This window comes from Cloeon dipterum, chromosome X (genome assembly GCF_949628265.1).
Source record: "Cloeon dipterum chromosome X, ieCloDipt1.1, whole genome shotgun sequence".
Lineage (NCBI taxonomy): Eukaryota > Metazoa > Arthropoda > Insecta > Ephemeroptera > Baetidae > Cloeon > Cloeon dipterum.
This window is the reverse complement of record NC_088790.1, coordinates 22,851,534-22,873,218: the sequence shown is the minus strand read 5'-3', so window position 1 is coordinate 22,873,218 and position 21,685 is coordinate 22,851,534. Positions and strand designations below refer to the sequence as shown.

Genomic DNA, 21,685 nt, shown 5'->3' with positions numbered 1-21,685 from the left:
ATATTCCGGATCACCCATTTCGAACAAATTCCTTTAGGGCAAAATACGCGAAACAACTGAGGGCAGAAATAAACAAAATTGGTAGATAAAAAGTCGAGTCGGCTGTGATTTACCCTTTCCTCCCTACATTCCCATAATTCAAATCTTTTACACAGACCGTTTTGAAATATAAAAAAACTGAGTGTATTTCTCGGCTCTAAAAAAACAGAGAAGCAGACCAAACTTTTTCCTCAACAAAAACATCGAAACATTATCGTGTACACGGTACAAAATAGAAAACACTGGCTTAGGAGGATTAATAATAAGGAGATGCTAAACAAGGGTATTTAACATGTCGGGCGCGAAAGTTTCTCGCCTCTGGGGAGTCCACGCGTACACGCGCATAGCAAGCAGCGTGGCTGCGGCAACAACTGCCAAAAAATTGTTAGCCCTCTGGGCGTCCCTAGCGTCAGGGAATTAACAAGCAGGAAAAAGTGGATATTAATTTGATTGGCAAGCACGGCCAGAAGCTAAAAACATTTCATAATCTAAAAAATGGTCCACGTGAACATAAAATTTGCACAATTTTTTTTATTATTCGGTTGGATGGAATAAATATATAGAGCCTCAAAGCATGCCTCCAGTTTTTATTTTTAAACACACATGACAGTAAATATGAATTAATGTCTACCCTGCTCGATATTTATTAAAGTTACACATTTTTTAGGAAAAAGAGTTAAGCCGTTGCGTTGGTTTTTATTCATTTTTGAATTTGTTAAACATTGATCATAACTGCATCCATTTTCTGTTCATTGGAATTAATTATAACCTCAATTTTCTCTCTTTTCCAGATAAACTGAAGGCTGAAATCGCCATCAACGTACACCTAGATACTTTGAAGCGAGTAGAAATCTTCCAGAACACAGAAGCTGGCTTCTTGTGTGAACTAGTTCTGCGATTACGCCCAGTGCTCTTTTCTCCGGGAGATTTCATCTGCAGGAAAGGTAAATAAATGGCATGGCGTGGCGAAGCTCACGTGCGGTGGTGATGATGATGATTACTCGCCGCGCCGTCTAAATAGCTGCTGGGGAGAACACGCTGGCGCTGGCGCATATATATATGTACACAATTTAGAGCGCGCGGCGCCGGCCAACTTGGCCCGGCCACCGTAGCCGAACAAGTCCCGCGGGCCCAGGCCCGCAAACTCTCGCGTCGTTTTTATTACGTGGCTGCCTCGTTCGCGTTAAGTTGCCTCGTGGATTTCAAAGAGCAGACCTGGAGAACATCAAAGTGCTCACAACATTACTCAGTTTGAAAAGAAAAATCAGCCGACTGTTAACACCTCAGTTTAAAATTTAACAAAAAATGAGCTTGTATTTTTTTAATTTCAAAGTAAACTTTGTTTATCGTGCAAAATTAACAAAAAATTGATTGGATGATGTCGGGATTCGGTGAAGTATTGTCACGAAACCCGAAATATATTCCAGACTCGCAGACATATAAGCAACAAAAGGAAGGATTTAGTTAACTAATTAAACTGCATAAGATTGATCATATAAATAAAAAGAATTCCTGGAAATAACCCCCAGAGAAAAATTATATGATGATAAAAACATTTAAATGTGTGACGCTATGAAAATTGTAGATATTTACAGCAGCTGGAGGTATTTTTGTGATATTCCGGCCTCTCAATCGATTGAACCTAATACTGATGTTGAAATATAAATCAAATTTAATAACACATAATTTGAAAATTAAAATTCAATCAATAAATAAAATACACTTATAAATAATTGGTATGCCCGTAACGCCCTCGTTTATGAAAATTACAGCATTAAAAATACAGTTGCTTCTCTGAAATAATAATTTCTACAGAGAATATTATTTGAAAATATATGCTGATTCGAATCGCTGTCACGCCAATAGCAGCGAACCCCGTTTTCACGTCAATACGCGACGGATAAAAACGGCGCACAGATCGAATTGCATGTGGCACGATATATAGAGAGAGAAGTGGAAATGAGCAGTTTAATTCGATCCAGGAATCAAGTTCGCCGCGGCGTGATATGCATTTTCCTGCAGCAAAATTGCTTTTAATTTCCTGCTCAAAGCAAGCTGCCGCGCCGTTACGTTATTCAATGCCGCGAGCCGAGCGAAAGAGAGGTATAGAGCAAACCGTGCCAATTTGCATTTGTTTGAACCCACCGACGACGGGTGGAGAGGCGACTAAAACAAGCTTTGTTGGTGCTTTATTTGTCCACCGAGATTTCCACTCGGTCGGAAGCAAACTGTTTTCTAGTTCCGCACACGTAAAATAGTGCTCTGGCTCTCTATTCCAGTTTATCTCTGCCGCCGCCTGTGCTTCTGCGATTCGAATAAACACAACAAACTTACTCTACTTCTTGGAACAGAGTCAATAAAAATGGTTCCGCTTCAATTTTCAGGCTCAATAAACGAGAGCTTAGTGCTAGGCACTTCTTGAGAAGTTTATAGTGGCTGGATTTCGTAAAAGATTACTGCTATACTTTTCTAGCCTGACCTTTGAATATAAATAACATAAATAAAAAGGGATGATTGAACAAGAAGAGGAATCGGACTTTTGCGTCACATCAAGAAATTGAACTTTATACCACTTTGATTCCAGATTTAAACTTGCTTTTGAGCGTTTTAAGACAAGAAAATATTTCATCTCGTGGGAAATTAAAACTAAAAACCATATTTTAAACTGTTATTTGAAAGCTTCCAACCATAATTTTTATTTCTAGACAAGAAAGAAATTGTAGTCGGTAAAAGTAGTTGAATACCTGTGGTAATTTCTTAAATATGCGTTTTGAAGATCAGATTCAAAAGTGATTGAATCTCCTTGATTACTTTAAATTATAACATACTCTAAGGTTAGTTTTAGGTTATGTTCTTATTAGACAATGTTTTAAACGTTTTTTGAGTTAATTTTAACTTCTATCCCGTTGCCCTAGTGAGTTTATTTCCAAAAATATCCCAACTTGCAATTCTGTAGCTTCTTTAAAAATCTATGAGGTCCGATTCAGGTGGTTTTATAGGCGAGAGGCAAGTTTGATTTTTTTTCACGAAATCATATCACAAATATCCGGTCCGAAATATTTTCCCGAACTTTTTAGAATGCAGCAACTGACTTTATAGCTCAGCAAGAATAATTTTCCTTGCAATCGTCATTACAGCATAAAACTTTGCTTAGCCATGTTTCTAACAACAAAATTAAAATCACGGCCAAACTACTAGAAACTCGTGATTTGAAGCCACAATCGCATAGAATGCTATAGTAACGACCAAAATGGTAAATTATCAGCTTTGAAATATTGTTCAATATCGAGAACCAACAGCAAATTTTAAGCTTTTTGAAAAACTACTTGAAAATAGTAATAATTCATGTGTAAATTTAATTTTGGACAGTTTTTGGTGTTGCACAAAAATCTTATTCCTGTGAAATTCGTACTCAATTGTCATCTACGAATAAAACAGACGCACAGAAAGTTTTGAGGCCACAAACTAGTGTCAAATTAATCAATTAATTCAATAATAAACCAATTTATTTTGTCAATTATTTTCAACCGTAAAATATAAATTTGTGTGTTTCAGGGGAGGTGGGCAAGGAGATGTACATAGTCAACAGAGGCCGGTTGCAGGTGGTGGCTGACAACGGTAGAACGGTGCTGGCCACCCTCAAAGCAGGTTCCTACTTTGGTGAAATCAGCATTCTCAACATGGGAACAGCGGGTGAGTGTGAGTGTCGCGTGTGCAGCAGAGCAGCTCTTTGGCATTCCACCTCCGCGCCCGCCCGCCGACGTCATCGGGCCGGATTTTCCACTGTTTACGCAATTTTGCCGCGCCGTTACATGAAACGCCGCCCAAATTGCGCACAGCAACAAATAAATAATTTCCTCGCGCGACGCATAAATTATGACATCGCCCGCAGGAAGCTGTCTCTTCTTCTTGTGCCGGCAAAATTTCGTTTCATGCGCCGCGGGAAATGTATTCCGTGCAAATTGCACGCGCGCCGCCATAAATTATCCTCGCCCGGAGAGTTCAGCAGACGCTTCTTTAGAAATATAAATTGCAGCCGTTCGAGTGGTATTTTCTGCTCTGAGAGAGAGAAAGAGAGAGAGCGAGCGAAAGGATTTGCGACATTCATTGTTGCCAACGAGAAAAAGAGGACGCGTGTGCGTCTTCTTGTTACACACATTTTTTTTCATTTTCATTAAACAACGTATACGCTCGCTGCGTTGCTAGCGGGGGAAATCGACATTTGCCGTCCGTAATTAAGTGGAAATGCGCCGCGTTATACCTTCTTGATTCCCTTTTCATATCGCCACTTATTACATTCAGCTCAGTGATCGCACACGAGCTAATCGAAAATACGAAGCCCCGTAAATACCGAGTTATTAATAGTTGCCGTGGTAGTTGCGCGCGTGGACCGCCCCAGCGCAAAAGGGCTCCATTACAGACTCTGATATTGCTGTAATCCCGCTCGTTAATAGAAAACTGACTTTGCAGCACAGCGGCGTGTGCAGAGCGAATGCTTTTGCGATACTAATGTACAAATCCACTCACGCCCACAGTCGTGGCATGGCAACTGATTGCAATTCATTATTTGACAGCACTCCGTGATACGAACCTTTCAGCTTCGTGAAAACAGGTTGATTAAATGCCAGCACGGCAGCTGATTGAAAAGCGGAAATTTCAAGTTACAAATCACAATCGTTGGAGTTGTATCATGAAAATAGGAAATAAAATTTTATTCACCATTAAAATCGCATTGAGACTTTTGTTTTGAGAAACAACTTTATTTTCTTAGCAAATTAGGCTAATTAATAGGGATGTTGCATCAGTTTTGTCATTTGGAACTGTCTAGGATTTTTTGCTAAATTGATATTTTCGTTAACACGTGGAAATTTGCTCAGAATAGAAACACAAGAACTTTAACATGCTTTCAGAATATGTGCAGTTCGAAGTCTTTAGTAAGGTGTTATTAAATGTACAGAGTTTAACAGATATTTTTTGGATTTTTCGGAATATCAAATTCATGTCGATTTATCTATTTAAACCAATCAAAATTCACGGAAGTTTTTAATCAATGCGTCAATTTTTTCAAAGCTCCGTAGATCGTTAAAATTGTAGAATTGAAAAGAATTCATCCGGAACTACAAAATCTTCTTTCTCTTGCCTCCCTTATTCCATCTTTTTCAACTCTCTCAGTCTGATTAAATCACTTGCTTTTACCCCCTGATTTTACGCAGATTTAACACACGATTTCAATAATTTGATTTGTTTCAGGTAATCGAAGAACTGCTAGTGTTAAGTCTGTGGGCTATAGCGACCTGTTCGTGCTCTCCAAGAAGGACATGTGGGATGTCTTGAAGGAGTATCCAGCGGCGAGAGTGAGACTAGAGGCAATCGCCGTCAAGCGCCTTGAGAAATACAAAAAGGCGCCTCTCGAAAGAGGTGAGTGTGCCAAATAATTTGCCCTCTTTGATGCCGTCGGCCGACTCTGTCAGCGTCCTTTGACGTTTTCTGCAAATGCTCTCTTTCGTTCTGTGTGGATGGATGATGTGTGTGTGCTCGAGCGCTCTCGGTGCGACCGGCATCCATGTAAAGAAAAAGGGAAAGCCGCAAAGCACCGCCACTTGCACGCGTTTCGAATTCAAATCGAGCCTCTAACGATATTGCCAAACTTGAGCCAGTCGTAAATGGCTTAACTTTTTTTGTCTTCAAGGGATCAAAATATCTTTCAAGTTTGTATGCCCTTTTTCTTGAAGAATAGTATTTTGAAGCAAAATAATCATTGTATTTCGTTTTCTCCTTTTTAACAAAAACGTAAATAGCTTTTAATAAATTGAATTTTTGGGAATTTTCTTACTGTTTCAAGAGACAACATCTTGTTACAATTTTAGGACAGAGAAATTATTTTAGCAGAGTCTAAAGTGAAAGAAAATATAAGTCTGAAGTCTTGAACGTTTTCCTTCGAATCCAAGTCGGTGCTTCGAGAAATATTTGCAATTGTAATGTTGGCGCACTTGCCGTTAGGTAACGAGCGAAAGACGCTCTCGTGCAATCAGACGTCTTCTATAAAAGTTTAGAGCCATCAGGGCTGAAATTTCATCAACATCAAACGGCGGCATCCCTTTTGTTTGCGTCCACGCTTCCGTTTGAATTGTTATTTCTAGAACTCCATGTTTTATTCATTCGGAGACGGTTGGCTGGATGCGAAAAGCCGTGTTCTGAGTTCTGATAGCAATCGCGGGCTGGCGGACGGGCGTGTGGGCGCGTCGATTCATGGTAATTTTATGCGAGCGGCTTATTAGGCCAATTAGAGGCATATTGCCGCGGCGGCCCAAGCACAAGCAGGCCGCAGGAAGGATGCAATTCCGCTTAATTAGCCCGTAGCCCGCGCGCTGCATGCACAGCACACGAGATAATGTGGAAATCACGCGAGCCAGCCAGCCAGCCAGCGATCCGCCCCTTCTTTGTTCCGCACGCGCAATATGTATTCATTTCGTCTCATTGTCCTCGTTTCTACAATATCATCTGCCGCTCTGTCTCGACGCAAAGTGTGTTGTAAGCCCGAGCGGCGCGCCTTGCTTAATTCGCGCTCTCAGCAGACGTGTCAAATTGCGCTAACGCGAAAATACCGCGCCGCGCGTCTCCGCCTCGTTACTACATAATCGTTTCGGTGCGCCTTGAGATTAGGACGCTCGTTTTGTCTCTCAACATGTGATGAAATTTGATCCTTGCTGCGCTGTGTAAACACCCGCATTTCCATACTCAAACAAGGATCTGTTTAATTCATACCAACGGAAAAGAGCTCGTTACTCACCCTAATTTCCTATTCAAAGTAGATAAAAGTGCTTTTTTGTAATTTATTTTTAAAATCACATTTTACGTAACGTAGTTGAAAATTTAAGTTCATTTTTACCTAACAAATTTGTATTTAAGTTCAAATAAGCAGGTTTTACATGCTTTTTTAATCTTAAGATGGAGTGAAATATTTTTTCAAGACTTTAGGCTAGGAAAATGAAATAAAATTCGTTGGAAACGCGAGAGAGGCTTATAACTAATCGGGAAGACAGAAATTTCACGCCTTTCCTCTTACCATAATCTTTCTTAATCTAAATATCTTTTTACTGTTATGCGCAACGGTTTGCCTTATTTCAACCCTGTCAAAATCGATGATTTTAGTTAAATTTTCCAAAGCACGTTATAAAGCAATTTTATCATATTATTAGTCAAGACGAGTAAATGTTTTCTGTTTGTGAGGCCTAGAGTTTTTTAATTTTTGGCCTTATTTGTATGACTTTGGCAAGAATAAACAACAATAAATAAATAGAACTCAAATTTTGACACAGTAGAGTCTAGCAAACCACAAAGCAAGCGAATGTCAACAATGCATTTTATTTGCGTGCACGTTGTAAAGTGAGAATCCGAGCGATGTTTGAGGTCGATTGCGAGCTGATTCGCGCTTACTTTTTATTGCATTGCAATGACGAATCCATGTGGATCTGGGAGGACTCGCTACTGGCTGGTTTGCACCTTTCCAGCATGCATGAATCAATTTCACGGGACAGGACGAATGCTTATCGTTTCAATAAAAAGACCCCGGAGCGGGAACAGCAGCATGAGAAAGCCCAGTCCTTTTCTGGACTGGGCTTTCTCCAATAAGGCCCGTGTGCCCTTGTTATTCGTTCGCGATTTTATTGGGGCACGGAGTTTTCGCTAGATATTCGCCATCAGGGGATCACCCATCTCGAATGTGGTGAACCGATCAAAAAAATTAATAATATAAATCTTCAAATTTTTCATATCTCATGTTCTTTCATTTTAAATTATAAAATGTGTAATATTTGCCTGAATACAAGCAAAAAAATGATTATTACTCTCACTTTCCTCTATGTGAATGTAGTATGATTTTCGCCGCGTTTTCCTCGTTGCGCCACCTTCTGCGTCAGCAAGCCCAATTTCGGTAAATTACCCACCGAAAAAAGTGTTTCCGTCGCGTCAAAACAATTACGAGGCACATTCAAGAAAAGTCCGGAGGCGACTCGCGGAATTAGCGCCACTTTTCTCTCTCGGTGTGACCAGCATCAAGCAGATCTCGATTTTTATATCACGCTCCAGTAGCGAGGATAAATAAAAAAATACTCTGTGGGTAATTTTGTAAATTGCTTTTCTCGTAATGTGACGTTTCGGCGGCGCGTCTAGGGGCAAAGTGGATGAAGAGAACTCGTCGCAAATTATCATACGAAAATAGCTGGTTGGCGCTGCACGGATAGCATCTCTGGACTTTCTTTTTCATTATCCGCGTGCCGTCGAGCGGAAACTTCATTTGCGTCTGTTAAATTATAATGATATCGGCCCTCTGCCCTCGTCGCCCTTTCGCGTAACCGACAATTTCTGGAAACAACAGTAGTTGAAAATTTCCAGCCCTTTTCAAAGCTATATTTCACTGTTCACGCGGCGAATTTGTTATGTTCGCCGACAAACTTCCTGACGAGCAAATTAAAGCGTCCGCACTGCACAATACGTGTATGCAAATGGGGCTGCACGGCCGTCGACGCTGCCGCCAGCGTTTTCCTTTAGCGTGCAAAATGTTAATTAATTGGTCGTGGTTTGTTCCAGCTGCCATGGGCAGGAGCCAGTCGACGCCCGGTCTGGTCGAGTCCAAGGGCCGCATTCCGCTGGAGGAGATGTGGGTGTCGCCGTTAGCTCCGTCAGGTGCCTCAAGCCTTGGCCCACCGCCTTATTCGGCCAACTCGTTGTTTAGCCCTTCTCATAGTCCCAGTAATAGGTAAGTCGACGACGCAATTTTTATTTTTTAATCCCTAAACTCCTTGGTATGTGTGTTGTTGCTAATACAACTTTTACTGCCACTTGATCAGTGCGATGAATTTAAATTCTTGACTGATTATTAATAAGAACATTTAGCACGGTTTCTCACTCTATTCAGATGAATAATTCACACGAATATGAGACTTTAAATTACTGGAACTGGATGGTTAGGATTTTCTACATTTCCACTGTTTCCCTTTCTTTAAAATGGCTTGAGTTAAAAATAAAATTTACTTAAAAATATAGACACAGATAACCTATCAAAACTGCAACATTTTTATGCAATTCTTTTTAAACCACCGCCGGGGAAATTAATTTCCTTTAAATTATTTTGAACTGATGTATTTTATCCATTTTGAATTAAACAAATTCCTTATTCTTATCCTTCCTACATGGCATACAAGGTCAATTAAATTAGAGATTCTGAGCGATAGGCGATGGTTTTAACCAGAAAGAACTGATTAGATAATAAAGAATCAACGCGCAGTTGTAATATTTTCTTTTTTCACCCATACAAAAAAATACTAAATAGGTAATTTGGGTATGACGTTTTAACTTGTCCCGAGGCACATAATCAAGAAAGCCAGGTCAGCAATTTTTGCCACGCACACTCTCGCGCAGCCTTCAAATTATTTAATTTAGCCGTTGGGCCCATTTCCATTCCAGCAATCAGGCCAAAAAATTTTTTGTCACAGCTGCAATGGTTGACCATTGACCAGACCTTGGAATTTGGCCTTTTTCACAAACAGACATGTGTTCAGTTCACACGACATGTCTGCCTCATGGCTTCCTCTTTTTAATACGCAACAACAAACAGTATCAGTATCATATAACACTGACGAACGAACGGCTGTGATTTTGCTTTTTGCCATTTCATGAACTGTGACAATGATAACTTTGTGTGAGGCCGCCAATATGAAATTGTGAACATCTGTATTTATTATTTTATGAGTCAGTTGTTCAATTTTGTCTTAATAAATTATTCACCTAAAACTAAACCATCTAGATGAAACCGGCTTTTGCATATACGACTTCCTCTGAAAGATTAAAATTTAAAATGAATAAAAATTGTGGCTCTTTGCACGGATTTTTAGATGATTATTTATAGTCGCTTTTAAACGGCTTTGGCAGTTTCAGCCGATTTTTTAAGATAAAGCGTTGCTTAAATTTATGAAAACTGTACGGTTAGTGCCATGTGACGGTTGTAAAAGCCCATAAAAACTGTCGAAAATTCACAATTGATTTTAAGTAATCATTATAAAAGTTATAATTTACTAACAGTTAAAAAGTTTCTTGACTATTTATTCTAAAGGAAGGAGTTCCAGATACAAATATAGTACAACTTTTCTCAGATATCGCGCAACGATATTTACTCTTAATCCTTTTAATGGTTTATCCATCTTTGCCATAGTGAAACTACTAAAATCAATTTTTCATCTCAGCAAAATGAGCACCGAGCAAACTTCTTGAGCTGCGTTTTTCAGGCACGGAAGGAAACTTTGCTCGTGCAACAGTTTGCTTTACATTAAATTCAAGCCTATGTATGCATGGTACGAGAGCTAGCAAACTTCTTTTACGGATTGAAACACACACACACACACAGTTGCAAATATTTGCGAATATATCCAGTCGGAAAGAACGAGAGCGGAAAAACGCAGAAGGGGTTATTTAGCATCACAGGAAGGAGCCGTGTTTGGTTTGACACGCGCGCCTCAAAGAGATTTGGAAAACATGGGAGAAAGGAGGCAAGGCATTGTTGGACAAAAACGCGATATGTTTCTGCGGGAGGAGAGCGTGTCGGGCGCAGGCTGCGGGCTTGGCATGATAAACCGCAATTTAAACAGCGAAATGGAGTTTGGCCCGTGACACTTTTATGGAACAACAAGTGTCAAAAAAGATTACAAACGGGCCCCGACACCCTTCGAGGATGCGGCAAAAGCGGCGCGGTGGCAAAGCGGGCGCATAAACATGGCGGCTCACCTGTTGTTCGAACGGGTGCATGGGGGTGGCATTAAAAGAGCGATATTCCGTGTCATTCGACCCCGAGTTAAGGAGTCGCTCGCGTGACTCGCCCCTCGACGCTACTTGTGGATGCAGCACTCGGTAATACCTTGTGTACACGGCGCGACGAGTGAGGGAAAAAGCAATTTCGTGCTTGTTGGAGCTGTCAAAATCACCTGAATGTATTCGTCCAGAAAGCGTCAGCCTCTTCACCTCATGAAAAAGACAAATTATTTTATGACGAGAGCCAAAAACCCTTTTTTTATCGGTTCACCTCTTTCGAGATGGGAAGCCCTGATAGCAAACATGAACATTCGCCCCGTGATATTAATCCGCGCATGCTGGAAAGGTGCAAAACAGTGAGTTGGAAAGCTTCCGCAATTCTCCCTAATCCGAATGAACTCGTCGTTGCAATGAAAGAAGACATGCAGACGATGATCAATCCGCACTACGCACTTACTAGGCCTTGGATTCTCACATTACAACGTGCACGCAAAGCATGCGCTCAACACTGCTTGGTTTAATTAACCGTCTTTACTGCCTCTGAATGGACTAACAATTAAGGCAACAACTCTAAGGATGCTGCGTTTTAGTTGGTGGTGAATTTAATTAATGGGAGTACTTGTGAACAATGTAAATAAGATAATCAGGAGGAAGCTTTTAATTTAACGGAGTTTGCGAGTTGAAGCTCCAAAACAATCCACATTAAATTTGATAAAGAGATTTTTTTTAAATAAAATCAAATTTAAAAGCCAGCTTTCATTCATCTCAACGGATTTTGCTATTAAACGAGACAATACATTGATCTATGTGTCAGTTTACAGCCTTCGAAAGAAATCCTTAATTTTTGAAAGGATCGAGAAGGTCAGAAAAATTGCTAACTGCGAAATAGTTGTTCCAAATTTTCAGTGCAATAGATAATTCAGCTCTATTTTCGTCAGTTCTAAAAAGGTTGAAATATAATTCAACTATAAAATACAAGAAAATTCTAAAATTCAAGTTAAGACATTTCATCAGCCTTCAGGGTTAACCTTTACAATTATTTTTTTATACAAAAAGTATGCGGGAAATTTTTAAATATACTTCAGAATATAAAAAATGACCCATGGGTCGTATGCAGATATTTAATTTAAATGTTTACTTCAAACCGAAATAACCAAATAAATGGAAATAACTATTTTTTATCAATTTTGACAAATTTCATACCATCTCTAAAAATTTGTTATATCGAACTAATATTGATCCACGTGAGGCTAAGCTACAAGAATAAAAAACCACCACCAGCAAAAATTTGGCATTTGCCATCAGAGAAGCTTCTGGGAGAATCTTTACGCCTCACAATTACTTCCAATTCATTTAATAAATTCCAAATTAATCATTTTCTAAAGACTTCTCAATTCAACACCCCAAAAAATCGAAGGGATGGACATTTTTCTCCAACACCCCGTTTCATAAGACTCACAATATCTCGTTCTCATATTTCAACATGACCTTATTATTATTACTGTTTTCACAAAGAGTTACATCTGTGTGTTAAATAGGACAGATTTCCAATTCTGATTGCACAAATGTGGAATGAGCATGAACATAATAATTGCAAATATCAGATCGCTTGACGGCGTGAGCGGAGACCAATGAATTCTGTTTGTCCTAAGCCTCGCAGGCTTTGCGTCGCAACAGATCCGCTTTATCTTCATTTCGCCGCAAGCGCGCAGTTCATTCTGTCACGCTGTCACACCCTGATAAACCTGCCCAGCGTGTGCGGATATCACGGCTGTTGTGCGTTCGCTGCTTTTTCTACATAGAAAACAATCTGGTGTGACCGCTGAGCAATTGAAACTTTCGAGGTCTCAAGTGCGCCCATCCTCAAGTTTATACATGAAAAAGTAAACAGCGCGGCGACGAGTTAAAAAGTGGGCACGTGTATTAAGAAAATGTTTCGTCACGGAATTTAATTAAAAAGGCGGAGAGCAAACCGAGTCTCTCCTCTCAGCCCGGCACACTGTGTGTACATTCGCATTATTCTCTTTGGCGCCGTGCTCAGCTGCTTTTTATATTCAATTTTTAATGCCACGAGCAGGCAAGAGGACTTAATTGTGTTTTCCAGCGTGTCAAAGGATGCGAAAAATGAACACCGAAAAGGGAGGCCGCTTTGAAGGGCTTTTTATTCCAAAGCCGATGAACTGGACAAGGGCGCGTACAAGTTTCTTTTCATTAACGATTGACGCCTACCCGATCGGTCAAAAAACCGGCAAACAGCCGACGTTAATAGTACTCCCGGGCAGAGCAGGCAAGTGGCACTTGTCGCTTCTTTGCCAGTCCACTTTCGAAAGTATGTATATCGAGGAGGGTGAGAAATGCGGCGTGTGTCGTGTAAAAAAATTGGAGAGCAAACTTTCTACACGCCTGAAACTAGTTTTCTGCCTGCAAAAAGGTTAAAGGAATGAATGGGAATCGATCGCAGGCGGTAACAAAGCATAGAAAGATATTCCCATCGCATTTGCAATATTCGGATATAAATGTCATCATTAATGTTTTTTTATAATTTATTTATGTTTCGAGTTCGTTGCTGTATGGGGAAAGTTTCCCGCTTTTTCGCATCGAGATAAAGGCATTAAATCTTAGACTATGACTCGAATTTTTGGATAGTAGAGCGTACTTTTTTAATAATTAGGTCACCAAAAATAATTAACCGAAGAAATTTATCTAATTGTGGAATCGGCAAAGTATAGGTTAAAAATTTTTGTCAAGATTGTTTGGCTATTTGTTACGAGCCAAATATGAATTACGGTACGGTAATTCCTGTTTAATTTTACCAGCAGGGGCCAGATGTGCGATAAAATTGTTTCCCACTGCGCAGGTCCAATATGGCGTCTGAGTGTGGGAAGCAAAAAGCTCTCTTTGGATTGCCGTACGAGTGCCCAGAGTTTGTTTTTACGATCCAAAAGACACAATTAGTACAAGTAATGCAAATTACGTTACAATATTGACGAAACTTGGTTCTTTTCGCGCATTTTCACGTGACCGTTTTTTCGCGCCATACTCCACCGGACGCCATATCAGCGCGTCGCACAAATCTGGCCCCCGCTGAATTTTACGTAATTTCAAGATTCTTAAAAAAACGCGGTTTTTCAACGTCGTTCTGTTCGTTTAGCGGCTGCAGACAACGGTTGCAAATGACAGAGCACGCCAGTTGCTTTGTATTTTTTAAATAAATAAATATATACAATATATTAGATTTGATTTGATCAAGTTTTGCGTTATTGTTTTGGTATTTATTTTAAATTTAAAAATTGATTTAAACAGTGCATGGACTAAAAACAGGAACATATCCACAATTGCTGTGCAAATAGTTTCCAGGGTAGAGACATTCATTAAAATATTTATGCAGCACATGATAAAAAATTTAAAATTAAAGCATCTAGAGAAAATAAGAGAAAAATTTGTTCTAACATCAGAAAAAACATTAATTGAATGTCTTAATTTCTCTTGAAAATGGTTTTGATCGGCCACAAACTTGCGTTTTCTGAATATCAAGGCCAGTTAGAAACAATCCAGTCTTCACGAACTGCCTAGAAACAATAGGGTGCATTATCAGCACTTGATGGCGTCATATTCGCATCGTCATAAAGCATCGTTTTCGTCCCGGGGAGCAGTTAATCACCAAAGAAACTTTTAATTTAGTTAGCGTTGCGCGAGCATGAACAGGCCAGACCCCTGCGGTGCAGGCTGGTTGCTTGCAGCGCGCGCGCTATTTAACGGCTCGGTTGTTAACGAACGCGGACGGATGGCGAGGCAGGCAGGTCGGTGCACCGGGCCACGGCGAACACACTGCGCTGGCGTGTGATTAAACAGGGAGCACGCGTCCATAAAATGAATCTTGGTCGAGCCAATTTCAGCCGGCTGCACCAATAAAGATGAGCCGCGTGTTATTATGCTCGTGCGCTGCTTATTATTAGCATCGTTAACGCCGCGGCCGGTTTATTTTTAACAACAATTTATTGCCACGCTTTCAAATGGCCAAAGAGAGAGAGAGAGTCTGGAAATTTGAGGTATACACTGGGTTTGTTTTAATCTAGCGTTTATTTCCTGAACAAAATTTTTTTAAGCAGTATACATTTATATTTTCCTTTTTTCTGGGTTTCTGAATAAACAATACCTGAAAAAATCCAAAAATGTCTTTCCTTGTTTTCAACGATTCTTTCGAGTACTTCAAAATGTTCTTACAATTATTTGTATCAAAATGTAAACAAAAAATAAGCATTCTAATTATACACGAACTATTTTCGGCCACTTGTTTTCGTAATGTTTTTTTCAATCCTTAATTTGTCAAGTAAATAAAAAATATCACAATTATATCAAGAAGTAGGCGAAGTGAATGTTTTGAGTTCGACTAAAATCAATTAAAATTTGTCAACCTGTTTTAGTCTAATATGGACAAGAAAATACCATATTTTAATAATTGTTTTATCAGTTGTAATTTTTCGAAAAAAAAACAGATAATATATTATTTCCATCTAAAAACATGCTAGAACAAGACTAAATTTCTGGAAAATGCCATTCATTACGACAAACTAGTAAGGAAATATATAAATGTACACTATTTCAAGCCCTCGGCTGCACACAATAAGTCTGGATTGCGCGCGTGGGATTTTGCAAATTCGGCCACGACAGATGAGAAATCGATGGAGAAAGAAAGAAGCGCTCTCCGCCGGTGCCGCAGCAGTTTCTGCCCTTTGATGGTGAAAGAACTGCTCCGGTTACCACTTTCCGTCTGATTGTGTAATACAAGCTGCGGTGCAATTGGCCGTCCGAGTGGAAATAAAATGGGAATATCTTTATTTACAGCACAGGTTGCGGCTCTTTTTTCTATTTTTGTGTTGAATCTCAAAGCGCGCGGCTTCGTTTCTCCTTTGAGAGGCGTATCTAATTACACGCCTTCCCAGAAGCTGCGCTGCTGCTCTTGCCGCGAGCGCCTGTCGTGTTTTGTCTTATGCAACTTGCACAGCAGTAACGACGGGCGCGTTGCATAACTGTTATTTATCGACAACTTGATCCGCGCGCGCGGCTAACAGCGTCCCTCCCACGGAACGGCTAATGGTAAACCGATTAATTGCAACAAGTTCTCTCGGCAACTAGAGCGAGATTGATTCTACGATTTAATCAGAGCCTCTTTGTAAAGGCACTAACGAGTCTGTTAACTTTTGTAATAAGGCCTTTTACGAGGAAAACGATACTGGATGAAACATTATTTTGAATTTTGCCACAGAATTGTAGCCATGATATAATATTTACAAAAAAGTATATTGCATATACAAATTAATGCAGAGTTTCTATGGTGGAAGCCTTAAAAAAATATATAGGAGTAATACATACAACGCAGAAGCCACGCAAAAGCAGAGTTTTGCTCCCTCATAAATGATACACAAATTTTTTGTTTGGCATTGCAGTGATTTTTTGTAATAGCATCAAAAAATATTTTTGAGCTCTTAAATATTTTTTTAAATCATTGGACTGCTCATGATGACCTCTACGCTTCCAACGGCGTTAAAGAGCAATGTGCTGTCAAGTCATATTTATGAATTTTTTCTTTGAGGAAAAGATAAAAGGTAACTTCACAAATTCATCTTATTTTTCTTTTTTTTTAACTAAATTAGTTCTTTCCGATAGCCGAGAAACTCTAACTTTACTTCTTTGAAGGCGGAAAAAATGTGTACGTTCCAAATATGATCAAGGGCCAAAAACTTATTTCATCCATTTCCAATTTTAGAGGTTCAAAAAGGTACCTAGTTTTTTAATCTCTTTTGCTCTTTGTTCTTTGTTGATAGAAAAAAGCTCACCATAAATCAGATAGTTAGATTACAAAAGTTGGCTTCAGATTGATTGACTGTCTCCTGCGTGTTAAATAAATTAATATCTCTTCCAAAAATAGTAAAAAGTAAAATTAAAAAAATGTTTAAAAACATGTAGTGAATTATGCTTCAAATAATACATTTTTTTGTCTAAAATTACAGCACCAGCATTATTAAGGGAACTCTCTGAAATGCAGAGAAAATCCAAGACTCAAAAGCCTTGCTCAATAAAAATAATACTTCTTAATTTTTAATAATACTTACCTAAAGATCCGATATTTAAAAGCTATTTCAACACATTTTACTGCTGTCTCTCAAAATAAAACATTAATATTCATCTGGTATTTTCAGATCTCGTAGCGGCGTGTCGCAGAAAGCGCTGACCTCGTCACCGGCGCTGTCGTCGTCGGGCCACTCGTCGGACGACGAGCGGCGCTGCGCCGACGTCACGGCACCGTCGAGCCTGAAACCATCAGCAGCAGGTCAGTGGTTCGATCCCCGCCAGCTGCGGTCGCTCGTCGAGTCATTAAGAAAGTGACCTCGCTCCACAAATTACGCAACACGCGCGCGCCCGCCGCGCGTTGTTATTAGAGGGATGGCAGCGAGCGCGACTAATGCGTCTTGGGCCGCTCGTAAAAAAGTTGAAGCGCCGGCCAACACACGACACCGACTTTGCATTTCGCCGCCGCGCTGAAAGTCGTAATAACAAGGCCGCGCGCTTCTGCACATTCAGCTGCAATGCTTCCCGCTGAATAGTTTATGCAGTGCAAACAGCTAGCCATTTGGAAAATTGCCTTTTGCGGTTTTAGCGAAATGAGCTTGACACTCAAGAATAAACGAAAATCCTCTCTTCCATAAATCAGACAGTCTAATTTCAAATTTACCTTAAACATTTCCTCATTTATAGCTTTAATATTTTAAGCTCATTGCTTAACGTCAAAGCACAAAATCGAACAAGCTATTTGCTTAAAATTGTTCAGTTTAAAAAAACCTTCAAAATTATTCTAATGATTTAACAATTTACGAGTAGTGTTTGCTTTCTTTTTAAATGATTTTTTATTTTTGCAAATACTATTATTGCTAAATCTATACTCCTAACTGTCATAAATGCGAAAACTGCACACTTTTTGACTTGTGTGTCGACCTCTACAAGTAGTGTACTGAAGGGTTTTGGTGGAGTTCACTCACACCCGTTCAACGTCTTGCTAAAATTATTTAGCGAAAATGTAGTCTTACTAGAGTAGAGGTCTCAGCCAGTCGCTCTACGTCGCTCCAGCCGGCTTATTTTGGGTTATATGGTTTAGCCACCGGTCAAAAAGTCGAGAAAATCGAAATGCACCGGAGAAAAAAATTGGTCTCCATCCCTTCAGGCCGTTAAACAACATCAAATTTCACTTCTAAAAATTCTGGTAGCAGCCTAAAATTACGCGTCTCACATGACATGCTAAAAATCTGCTAAATTTTTTTAATTAATTGTCACTCAAAACCATTTCTAAATTGTCATCCAAAAACCCTTTATTGAACCAGGAGAGAACGAGACGTGAAGAATTTTGAGCTACTGTTTTTGCAATTCTAATGCCTAGAGCCTGAGATTGGGCTATCCTATTGGTTGCACAAATTGAATAAATTTGTGTTGTAAATTTGAATTTCTCGAAAACACCACTCTAGAATTTTTTTTAAAAGTTAACACGTCTTGGAACTAGTATTACGGGTATTTTAGGTATCTAAAATTAAAATTCCTGAAAATATCCTTAAGTTTCAGAAAGTCACCTGTAACCATTGACCTTAACAAATGACCTTGAATTTTGTTTTCATTCGATCGGACTTGATGAGAGGAATCCAAAACCCACCCAATTTTTTTAAATTAGTCATAAACAGATGAGATATTGCAATCTCAAATTTAATAAAATTGTTGTTTATTGTTCATGACTCATAACATTACGTTCAATTAAAGACAATCATTAAATTACATGAACAAAGGCAAAAAAATGACAAGCAGGATCTGCATTAACGCGTGGAACAAAAAGTTGATTCGACGTTGTCACGTGCCGTTGAATAGTAAATATTAAAAAATCAGAAGAACCCGCAAAAATAAAATTTAGCCTTTTTAGAATAAAAAGGCTAAATAATAAGTTTCGTTTATTTTAAGAGACATAGACCTAAATCACCCAATCTCAAAGGAGACTTAAATTTCCTTCTCAAGCCTTGCGCTATGGGATAGATTAGCATTGGAGATTAAAATCAGACACAAAAACGTGGTCAACTTTTGCAAACCCTTGAATCTATAGTCGTGTTGTATTATCCAGTTGTTGGTTAACTGCAAAAGTGCTTAACTTTCAATGTCGGTCGAATGTACATAATCAAATATGAAGAAACTCGCTAGAAACCTCATTACTCTTCATAATGTGCCGCTCAGCTGGATTGTGAGCACATGCATACACATACACATGCTGGCAGTGAAAACAGCGTGTCTGAATTATGACGATGCGCTCGGTCCCGTCTGATGTGGCTAATGCAATATTCCAAGCGCCCGGGAAGTGTGTCGGCGGCGCATTTTGCATTGCTAATGAAATTTGGTCGATTGCCTCACGATTCGCGCCACCATTGTCTTTGCCTTTTTCGCTCGAGAAACTAGGTTATCAATTTTCCAGGAGCCACCAGACAAAGGCTGCATGGAAAATTAGCCTCTTTTCCGGTGGAGTTGACGTCGATTTGCATTTTGCAAACTTTTCCCTCGCTCGGGGCGGCTTTGCTCTCTCTCGCAACTCTCCTGGGGCGCGAGAAAAATTGTGCAGCGTGGAAAAACACGCGTTTCCAGTTTAATTGTTGTTCTCTGCGAATGCATGATTCCGCCGGAAGAACAATTTTTCTCGCGCGCTCTCGCTAATAATTACCGAGCAATGTGCGGCTAAGTTGATTCTTTTCATCCAGCGCGCATTCCATATCGGCTTTTCAATAAAACGCGAGTTGTATTTTCAGCCGCGCGGATTCATTATGGCCTATTATCTCTTTGAGCGTGCCGGTGGGCTGGAGCAATTATCCAGTCTTACCCGAGGCATGAATAATGCTGCGCAAAGCCGGCGACCGATTAAATAATGCAGTGCTCTCATTACACCGCTGGCCCGATTAAAGGGCAAGTTTTGCAGAATCGTCGCCAGCGGGGCATGCTGCACAACGAATTGCCCACGTGTGCGATTAACCAATTAGCAGGTGGCTCTTCCAGCCGAGGACAAACAATGGCAATGCTGCAGAGACTCACAAATTATTCGTGTTTATTTATTTTCTGCTTTGTAATTTGGACGCCGCTTGAAACATTTCATATACAAACATTTGTTTGATTAAGAGAAACGAACTGTTTAGTTTGGTTTCAAACAAATGTAACAGCTTTCAAATTAGCTCTCATAATTGGCATTCAGCATTCCATGTAGACAAATTGTGTTAGTATCGCGATCTGACACGACTCTCGAGTCTTGCCGTCGCTCCGGCCAATTCTGCGCGCGGCGTTTGTTTCGTTAAACCGCAGTTGCGCGACCGGTCGGTCGGTCAGCCCAGCCGCAGACTGATAATTAAAGCACACGCGTGATTTGGCCCACCATGTCCTCGCACAGCAACTGAACACACACATACACACGATCTGCCCCCTTTTGGCCTGACAGTGCTGCTGCACAACGCCGAATTAATGTGGAAATGTGCGAGTACATCACTCGACTGCCGGCCTGCTAGACCGGCTATTGATTAGCACAGTTCAAACGGAGAGAGAGAGAGAGAGAGAGAGAGAGAGAGAGAGAGAGAGAGAGAGAGAGAGAGAGAGCCTGGCAGTGGTGGTGGTGGTTACAATTCCATAAAATGCAGATGTTTTTTTAACGTTCTGATTTATTTACATGCGTCGAATTAGCCATATTTACCGTTGCGATTTTCACAAATAAAAAACGTCAAAATCATGCCTTTTTAAAAAGGGCAATATCCGTTTAAAAAGTAATTGAAATCCAGGCTGATGTGTAAATTAGCAGACGGGCCTTTTTGTTCACGAGTTGCTTTCAAGTTTTTCAATGCTGACACTTATAAAAAATTCATGGCTATGCAGCTTTTTAAAGCTTCTGAAATTAACCCAAAGTTTTTTTTGCCAGCCCCGCTAAGGTCAAACAAAATTATAAGGGAGCCTTATTCTGACAGACGCATGCTCAATATTTTTTCACTGTTTAATTTGTGAAAACGTTGCAAATTACTCCTACGGGAGTTAGGACCTTCAGAGCTAATATTGTGATAAAAACGCATTGCACCATATCCTTGACTGTGATAAGAACAATCAAAGCCGCTGATCTTTTTTATTTTACTCAATATCTTTGTATGTTGGACACTTCTAGTGATTAATACAATATTCATAATTTTTCACTGCCCTTTTAGGAGAAACCGATATCAGTTTATTGCTCAATGTAGCCTATTTTTAAATAAATGTTGTTGTTTCAAACTACTGATATATTTATTATTTGGATTTAAAGAGCCGTTTAGCAGTGAATAGTGACAAATTTATCACTGCCCGCAAGAGAAAAGCTTCATGAGAACAACAAAATATGGTCTAATAATAATAAAAAAAAACATATTTGCATGTAGAAAACCCGACCAAAATATTTAAGATGAAATTGACAATTTAAAAGATATCCTAAGTTTTCATCGATTCAGATTCCTAATTTAAAAAAACAAGCGAATCTAATCGATTTTTTGCTAGTTCAACGGTTTCATTATTTATTTGAATTATTTATTAACACTCGAAATTCGATATTTATCACGGTATCTAGCTAATAATGGTAGATATTGTATGTTTGTTTATATTGTAAGAAAAAACATTCCACACGCAATATTTTTGCGCATTGCACACGAATTTTTTGCGGTAGTGTCTCAATCAGCAAACACGTGAAATATTTGCCGATCCACGTAGAAGAAATGAGCATTAGACTGGAGGAAATGCATTTTGCACGCTCGGTGCGTGTGTTGCG

General features: G+C 39.6%; 1 protein-coding gene across 2 annotated transcripts in view; it reads left to right on the top strand.

The window, feature by feature from the left end:
- LOC135945736 (potassium voltage-gated channel subfamily H member 3) overlaps positions 1–21,685 on the top strand; it is a 150,472-nt gene that overhangs the window by 123,082 nt on the left and 5,705 nt on the right. The window contains exons 6-10 of one of the 2 annotated variants that reach the window (XM_065493588.1): positions 831–983; positions 3,595–3,738; positions 5,290–5,457; positions 8,629–8,797; positions 17,043–17,173. In XM_065493588.1, coding sequence (XP_065349660.1) covers positions 831–983; positions 3,595–3,738; positions 5,290–5,457; positions 8,629–8,797; positions 17,043–17,173 — 765 coding nt within the window. The remainder of the gene's footprint in view (positions 1–830; positions 984–3,594; positions 3,739–5,289; positions 5,458–8,628; positions 8,798–17,042; positions 17,174–21,685) is intronic. The other variant, XM_065493589.1, reaches the window with a different exon arrangement.